Source organism: Hippichthys cyanospilos, chromosome 8 (assembly GCF_059441005.1).
Source record: "Hippichthys cyanospilos isolate Australia breed blue-spotted pipefish chromosome 8, RoL_Hcya_1.0, whole genome shotgun sequence".
Lineage (NCBI taxonomy): Eukaryota > Metazoa > Chordata > Actinopteri > Syngnathiformes > Syngnathidae > Hippichthys > Hippichthys cyanospilos.
The window spans coordinates 9,486,955-9,495,997 of NC_142376.1; the positions used below are offsets into that span (position 1 = coordinate 9,486,955).

General features: G+C 37.9%; 2 protein-coding genes across 2 annotated transcripts; one reads left to right on the top strand and one right to left on the bottom strand.

Annotated features, from left to right (window-relative positions):
• Positions 1-1,395: 1,395 nt before the first annotated feature.
• On the top strand, positions 1,396-4,353 carry LOC148420089 (antihemorrhagic factor cHLP-B-like). Its single transcript, XM_088421712.1, has 7 exons — positions 1,396-1,649; positions 2,488-2,598; positions 2,661-2,745; positions 2,972-3,141; positions 3,247-3,363; positions 3,971-4,051; positions 4,125-4,353. Exons 1-7 carry the CDS (start codon positions 1,449-1,451, stop codon positions 4,290-4,292), a joined length of 933 nt encoding a protein of 310 aa, XP_088277838.1. The 5' UTR covers positions 1,396-1,448; the 3' UTR covers positions 4,293-4,353.
• A 365-nt stretch (positions 4,354-4,718) lies between these two features.
• LOC148420090 (heme-binding protein 2-like) lies at positions 4,719-7,729 on the bottom strand. Its single transcript, XM_088421713.1, has 4 exons — positions 7,571-7,729; positions 7,278-7,416; positions 7,035-7,200; positions 4,719-6,879 (listed from the first exon to the last, which is right to left on the bottom strand). The coding sequence occupies exons 1-4, from the start codon at positions 7,697-7,699 to the stop codon at positions 6,708-6,710; spliced, it is 606 nt and encodes a 201-aa protein (XP_088277839.1). The 5' UTR covers positions 7,700-7,729; the 3' UTR covers positions 4,719-6,707.
• Positions 7,730-9,043: the final 1,314 nt, after the last annotated feature.

Below are 9,043 nucleotides of genomic sequence, written 5' to 3' on the forward strand. Positions count from 1 at the left end.
TGGCTGGATTTCTCTATATATGTAAAAATAGCGCTTCATGTATAGCTACAGGGTTACACCCTTCTTCACTGCCCAATGTGTTATAAAAATGAAGAAAATGAACCATTTAATGAAACAATATGCTGTACGTCTGCTTGTGCTAGATAGAGCAGGCATGTGCATGCACGCATGCAAGCAACACACACACACAGTGAATACGTTAACGTTACATTCACAGCACATTCTCCTCCACAGAGCAAAGTGTATTAACAAGCGTCCTCCCCCAGGGCTGACACTGACATCTCCTATCAGAATCCCTTGTGCAAGAGGACACACGCACACACAAACCTTTTGTTGTTTTCAGTGTTGGGAGGAATGCATTGCAAAAGTAATGTAATTACTGTAATATATTACTTTTTGCTGTAATGCGGTAGTGTAATATATTACACACAAAAAAAATAGAAATGTCATACTCGTTACAACTCATTAACGCAATGCATTACGATGCGTTTTTAGCCTGAAGGTGGCGTTCGTCAAAAACACCGCAGCAGAATGAATGCAGCGGCAGCAGACGACAGGTTGAATATGTTGACGTACACAAGATGGACATACGGCCATTACTTTCAGTTCATCAGAGATAAAAGCAAGAAGAATATTTTAGTTAGGTGCACTTTGAGAAAGACTGTTCAACAGTTATATCTATGACTTGATCTGCATGTGTTTGGCTTGACAAGGCGGGATCTGGACCGATGAGTGATGTGAGCGTCAGAGAGTTGTCTGGCTGTTAACAGATCAACCCAGGGGTGTCCAAATCCGGTCCTCAAACTGCAGGATGAAACACTATTGTGTTAGGGATTGAAAATGTTTTATGCCTTTATTTTGTAAAGTTTCATAGGAATGCAAATTGTCATATGTGACATGGGGTTTTGAGCAAATCAGCCATAAGGAAAATCGATGAGTTCTTTGATCTATCTTCTGGAACTGCTAAATGAAATGCACAATGAGAAGCCATGATAACTAAGATATGGCTGGCAAGTCTTTTTTTCTCCAATCATAAATGCTTTTTGTTGGTTGGGGAGAACAACAACAACAACAACAAACTATTTCACAGGAGAAAATTTATTAAAAAATAGAGGGCTTGAGCATCAAGTGTTTATAATCTCCAGAAATGCTCCATGTTTGTTTTGGCTAATCCCTATCACTGAGTCAACAAAAAGTCTGTTTGTTATTTGCATTGATTTTCCTGAATATTTCTGAAATCACAGCCAAAGATTACAAGTCCAAACCTCATGACCCATTTCCTCCTCGGTCATTGCTTGTTAGGAGCCCCTTATCCATGTGACGGTTACAACACAAGTGGGTTAAAGTATGTGTTTGTATACCCCCGCCCACCTTCTGGCCGGCGGCCATAAAAGCCCAGCGGCAGGTCGCCTGAACTGTGCCAGTTGCGGTTCCTGGTCTTCCTCACCATGGGAGCTCACCTGTTGACTGTTCTGCTGATTTGCGCCGCGGCCGCTCCAGGCCTCCTGGGGGCGCCATCCCCGCCAGCGGTGACGTGCAACGAGGACAGCGCGGAGGCAGCGGCAAACTTTGCCGTCCGACACATCAACGAGCAGCACAAGCACGGCTTCAAGTTCAACCTGCAGCTCCACTCCAGCAAGTATGAGCAGGTTAGTAAGCACTATATGAAAATGACACTTTATATTAGTACACGTATTTCAGAGGAAAACGTTGTTCTCATTCCAAAACAATAATATTCTGCCCTCCAAAAATGATACATTTTTCTTGTAACAAAACTCACAAACAAATGGTATTTTTATAATTATTATTATTGTTACTATCATTATTAATAATAATAAAGTTGGGCTATGATTTTTGGGGGTAAAAATTACAACAGTTTTGTTTTATTTCTTAAAAAAACAATTTGGGATTGGATACTCTCATCTTCGCCTTGAAAAAAGATTCATTCTTCTTCTTAGACTTCCAAGAAGCAAAAATAATACAATAATTTCCTTGGACATTTTTTTGCTTTTGTTCTTTGTTTTTTTTTTTTAGATTTCAATTATTTACAACAATTTTGTTTGATTTCTTTTTTTATTTCTTTGGGAAAAAAAGATTCCGTGATTTACAGGACAGTATAGCACAATTTTAACCTCTTATGCTTACAAAAAAAAAAGATACAATAATTTTCTTACAAAATATTGTTACAAACATAGATTACATATATAATATATATTAACGTTCTTACACACCAGTATAGCAGAATTTTAAAATATATGCCTACAACAAACAATAATAATACAATCATTTTCTCAAAAGAAATATATAGATAGAGAGAGAATTATATTTCTTAAATCTTAAAAAAATATAACTTTGTAAAATGTTCTTCCAAAAATATACTTGCATCGATTAATTTTGTCTTAGAGACATTGTTTTTGCTTCATATCATAATTTTTGGAACTATTGCAAAAACATTTTTTGTCTTTACTTATTTGTTCACGCACGCAGGTAGCAGAAGGTTGCCACATCGACCTCACTCTGATACTGAAGCAGACCCAATGTCACGTGACCAATCCCAAACCTGAAGACCAATGTGAATTCATGATGCAGTCCGAGCGGGTAAATAGCGCTCAGTTCTTATCATATCAGATAGGTCACAGTCTAAACGTGTTTTTTTTTAGGGTGCGGTTGCTACCTGCAGCAGCAAGTTAAACGTGTTGGGAGGCGTGGCCTCAGTCGCCAGTCACAGCTGCGAGACCAAACCAGGTCAGCACTCTTGAGCAATCATTGAAAAATGTGTCTTCCAACTTTGGAACTTTTGTTTCGTTTTGCTGCTGTTTTGCTCTTATTGGTGGCATCAGCATGAAAGTTAAAAAAAAAAAAAAAAAAACACAAAATACATGCTGGTCTTTGTGGGTTTTTTTTAGGGGGGGTGACCTTTGGCTTGCTTCCTGTTTTTGTGATGGTTCTTAATCCTTTGGTCCCTGTGCAGTACATACCAACTCTGAGATGATGACCATTTGTCCCGACTGCCCCATGCTGCTGCCTCTCAATGATGAGACGGGCGTCAAGGCGGTGGAGGAGGCCGTGAAGAAGTACAACCGGGAGAGCAACCACCTCTATTACTTCGCCCTGATGGAAATTTCTCAGCTGACGAGCGGGGTGATGACCGTCTTACCATAGATTTTTCCTTCCGCTGGCTGTGTGTCCCTGCCGATGTCCTTGTCAACATGGTTGTGTTCATTCTTTCCCTCCTCCCGGTGGTAGTACATACCAAGTGCAGGCATGAGTACTTGGCCCAAGTTTGCACTTGTGGAGACTATCTGTCCCAAAAATTCCAGGATCGTCCATGAGAGCTGCACGCCACGCTGTCCGGACCGAGCTGTGAGTTGAGCTTTTCACGCAAATGGCTGGGAGAAGATTTCAACACATTCAAAGACCGTCAAAGAGCAAAACGTGCTTGGCGATTCATGACTAGGTTCTTAGGAGGATTACAGTTTGATTTTTTTTGGTTAACATTTTTGAAAAGCCAGAAATGAATTTTCAACAAGTTATGGATTAAGGACTTTGAACGCCCCTTCGTAACAAAAAAACAAAACAAAAAACTATATCGTTGACTGACATACCTGCGAACCTCTTCTACTTTTACTCTAAATGGCGATGTTTGACTGTATCAGCATCCATGCTTTGACAATCTTTCAGAATTTGGTCCTGTACTAGCTTATTGGGGATATGTTGAAATCTGTCAGCCAATCAGCTTGGGTTCAGGATCTCCGTCATGATCGAGGGAAGAACACAGATGGAGTTTCAAAAGTGTTTCGATGGACTCTTTGAATTTTGACATTGTTCCTGCTTATTTAGACAAAAGTAATTCTTGATGTGGTTTTGTAGTTGGTTGTTGCCATTCCAATACTGGAAAACATGCTTAGGGTTTTGCTCCAAGCTCCAATTTAGTGTTTATGACATAAGTTGATATATTTTTTTTTTTAAGCATCACGTATTTTGCAAGACCTCCTACTCAAACGGAGATGGACAATTGGGAGAACTTCAGTGTGAAATCTATCTACCAAAAGTAAGTTGACAGCAAAAATAAAAGCACCAAATCTTATGCACATAGAGCACCTCACTGTTCCCGTTTTTTGCAGAATACGGATGCACTCGCACCTGGCGAGCAGGAGCCCACATGCGGTCCAGATTTCCACCACAGTCCGGAAGGTTCCGCCTGTACAGCGCATCTGAGCAGCCACGAGCCGGCAGTCCACCAGATTTGTCCTTTCCCGCTTGCCTTACCATTGCCACAAGTGCCTCAGTAGATGAAAATGCAACGCAAAGCGAAATCATCAGTGTGCCGTCATTAAAAAAAATATGAAAATATGTTTGACTCCATCTCATCTGTGTTCCTATTTGTGGGATTGCGCATTTGACGCTAATGTCTGTTTAGAAAAGAAAACAAATACCACACTGTGTGCTGGTGGTTCTTGGGTTTCTATTTGACTTTTGGCAGGGTTCTTCATTCTTGGCTATTTTTTTTAAAACAAATTCTTTGGTAGTTCCAAACCTGTTCTTTAAAGGGACAATGTGTAAGATTTAGACCGTTTTTCATGATGGACAGCAGGAGGTGCTGCAATGGCAGTCTCTGGAGAAGTGCCATCCCCCATGTAATGTAATCTAATGATAACTAGACCAACAATTATATTTAACATGTACTGTTGATCATTAAGAACAAATTAATATGCACGTTTTTGAAATTTATAATCATTTAATGGAGAAGTACTGTAGTTAGATAAGAACAATACTAGAATCAGCATTTAGCAATATCTCAATTTTCAGTCTTGATAACATAAACCTGATTTTGTATTCACCACAATATTGAACCACTTCATATTATATTTCAAGTGTACAGCAAAACAATAATGGCTTGATCAACTGTTGTTTACATCAACGAAATAAAGGGGTTTGGTAACAATAATACCCCATTGTAATTATTTATCACCACAAGGGCTGTCAAAGGTAAAGTGTTAACTTTGAAGAATAGTTTCAATCTGATAAAGCTTTAAAAATATTGACATTCCCTTGAGTGCAGCGCCAACTAGTGGATGCATGACATCATGCAACTGCAGCCCCAGCCAATACTGCATCTTTTACTCTATGCGCTTTATTTTTATTTTTTTTTGCATCGTCCATTCATTGAAGGTGCACTTTATAATCCAGTGTGCTTTATAGTGCAGAAAATACTTAGTTAACCTCAGTTCTAGTTATTTCTTGTGGCAGTTGAACTTTGAGAGAGAGCGTCACCGGCACAAAGACAAAAGCGTAATATGGTTTGACGTGCTTGATTGCATGCGATTATTGTAATTAATTATAGTTAAAAAAATAATCTCTTGACAGCACTATTAATTCCATATGACAATGCAATTATGCATGCATTAAAATGATGTAGTTTTGTAGATTTGCGTCACCAGGCCTTGAGTTTGACACCTGCGGCACAATCTATTGGAGAGTGAATATGCGACATATTTTGAAAATTGGTTACAATGATCCTTGTCTTGTTTTTAAGATAGGCTGTTTTTCCTTTTTCATGCCTTTTGCAAAACCTCTTACTCCCACCTTATACAGCATCATGGGGGACCTTACGTACCAAATATATCCACCAAAAGTATGTCCAAGTACTCCTACTTTGCACATTGAGTACCAAGACAAAGTTGAGACCCACAAGGATTTTTTTAGCAATGTCTTTCTTTTTAACAGATATTAGCATTGGCCTGAAAATTAATTTAACAAGGATTTCTCTTTCTTTCTTTCTTTCTTTCTTTCTTTCTTTCTTTCTTTCTTTCTTTCTTTCTTTCTTTCTTTCTTTCTTTCTTTCTTTCTTTCTTTCTTTCTTTCTTTCTTTCTTTCTTTCTTTCTTTCAAGCAACTTAAGATCAAATTGAGTAGGCATTTGTAAATTGGATCAGCAATGGACTCTTTGTTTAACCAATCAAATTAACCTCCTGGAACAGCAAAACGCAAAACTGCATCTCTGGTGGCTAGAATGTAACCAGTAACCACTGAACAGATGTGATTGCAAAACAAACAAAAGACTGCCTCTTATGGGCATCTGACTGGTGCATTTGACTGGGAACTAAAAACAAACAAACAAACAAACAAACAAACAAAAACACCTTAGTGTATTTTCTTCCAAATGTTGAAGCAACGTCATAACTGAGTCTATACTACTCTCTAGTGGTAAACACCTGAAGTGGAATTAACCAGGAAAGGTAACTTAACAGGATCAAATGTTTTGAGTCCGCTCCAAAAATCATTTAATCTCTTTTGGGAGGCCATGAGTTAATGTTGTTCTGTTTTAGAGCAAACAGGCTAACCAAAATAAGGACAAAATAATTAATTAACTAATTAATTAACTCAATGACCTGCTTTGATTGTGTAATTTACCTGACAACATTTGAATAAGGGGTGCACTGGTACCTATTTTTTTCCCCATTTAAAGCACTGTTTTTTTCAGGTAACATGTATTTTTACCTTTAGTTTGAGTTAAAAGAAATATAGTGGCTGCGAATTCAATCTAAAAATTAAGAAGGTGGGTTATTAGGAGCATCATCAGCACACATGCGTGCAGTGGTAATCTTCGTTCCAGCAGCACATCAAAACAATTAAAAAGTTAGGAAAAACTGAAGATGATATAATCCAAAGAAAAATGGCAGGTTTACAGTGTCCAGTTAAGGATGCTTATGGCGCAGGAATCCAGATTTCATTGTAGCGCTTCATATCCAAAGTTGAGTTGTAAGCAGCCCCCAAATAGTGGCCCTCAAGAAAGGGCACGCTTGTTTGATTCAAAAGGTTTTTCAGTTGCGTTGCGGTATTTTCTCCCTTTTCCAAGCTTGGTGGTCCTATGAACGATCTGATCAAGATTTGGAAAAGGAAATCTGTTAGATATCCGGAGGTATCACCAATTACTGTTTGACTTTTTAAATGCTGCATGCTCTATTGTCTGCTTTACATCATAATTTCCTCAATTTTGACTGTAAGACTCATCATACTTTTTTTTTTACTTACCTGACATGAACAACACCCTCAGGTCTTGTTTGTAGCCACACATTTGTGTCACTGATATTAGCTAGTTCAGTTCCACTCGGAAGAAACCAGGACATTGTTGCATCTGTTTGTTCTTTATCTTTAATGACGGTGATTAGGACAGGCCAGGTGTCAGGCACAAAGAAACCTGAAGGAATGCAACTTTGTGTTATGAGCCAACGTGGAGAACAAAATGGAGAAAACTTCAGTGTCTCATAGCTATACCTTTAGCCTTCTGTTTATCACGGAAACTACTCAGTCTGAAATGCGCGGCCATCACATCAGCCGTGTCATGGTTGTTTTTTATTTGAGTGGTAATCCAATGCGTTTGGACATAGAGACGGGTTTCAAAACCCTGTTGGCTCTACAAGATAAACATATTGCAAGTAAACACATCCGGTTGGATCATACCCACCCAAAAAATATCATGAAACATTTTACAACCACACGACATAGAATTCTATTGGATAACAACAATATCATATCATTTGAGAGTCATTTAAAAAATGGCATCTTACCTCATTTTCTGGAGAAACCACAGAATAATCAGGGCAAGTTTTTCCTGTAGAGCAAATTCCTCGATTGCTCTGTGTTTTCTGCAGAAACACAAGAACAAGCAATAACAGCACAAAATGTAACTTTGCCATCCTTGTAGAATGTGTCAAAACTGGATGACCAAGCTTGTCCAGCACTGCAATATTATAAGATATGGGTGTGGCCAAGCATTGCCTGAACAAAAAAGTGCACCTCCTGCATACTTTGTCAAGTTGAGTTCTTATATATTTTAATTGTGTAAATGATGCGATTATACCATTTTACTCCTGTATATTTTGCCATTCAATTTCTTCGACATTTCTTGACTGATTTAAACCATTCCAATTTCAATGTTCTAAAAATCCATGCTTTCTGAGGTAATATTTCCCCATTCAAAATTCTAAACATTCTGCTCATTGTGATCCCATGGAGATCAATTTTCAACACTCATGTGAACATATAAAAATTTCCATCATTTAAATTTTTTTTCTTGTTTCTCCAAAAGAAATTGTTTTTATTTTACAGTTTTTCTACCTTTAACTACTTCAACATTTCCCAACTTCCCTTTTGAAAAGACCTCTGGACTTTTGGATTTGTTATTCTCACTCCAAAAAGTCACACTTTTTCACATTACCCCCATTTGATACCTAAAAATCCCCACTAATTTTCTATGACAGTCAACATTCCAAATCACACTTTTTTTTTTTGTTTTACATTCAGATCATTCCAAATTTGAACTCTTCCCTACCACCAATTTTCTCTATTAATTTCATCATCCAAACAAGTGTCAATGCAAAACAGAAGCTTCCTGTGCTTCAAAACATTTCAACAAGCCAATCCACAACCTAATTTAAGAAGTTGAAATACTCCAGGAATTTGTTGTATTTCATGCTAGAGCGGCTGTGAAAGGAAGGCACGAACTAGTCGGAGCAGTTGTATGAGTTCACAGAATGGCTCTCTTTGGAGGTTCTGTTCACAAAGGGACTCTTCATCAGTGCTAACTGTATGTAAATATATAAACATCACTCTTGTTAAAAAAAAAAAATAAAATAAAAAACTTGTGGCTTAAGTTTTTTGTAAAAATTAAATTGGAAATATTCTTGCATTTTGGAGGGTGTGGCTTTTACCCCCCCCCCCCCCCCCCCAGCTCAACCTGTTCATGTCATATAGGGAAGGGAAAATGATCTTGTGTCTTGATTTGGTGTGTACTTTTCGTTATCACCTAGGTCTGAAAACAATGACCGTCATCTAAATTTATAGGATAGTCCTACCCTAGTCAACAATATTTTGGATTTTAGTGGCAATTATTGTGAGCTTTTATCAGGCAAAAACTATCACCTCCACAACATTTTTATAATTGTGTATTTTTTTTATAATTTACAGGCTAAATTGAATAAGAGTTGCAATGTGCTTGTGAATTTTAATTGTGATAGTCATTTTCAAACTAAAGTCCTGTA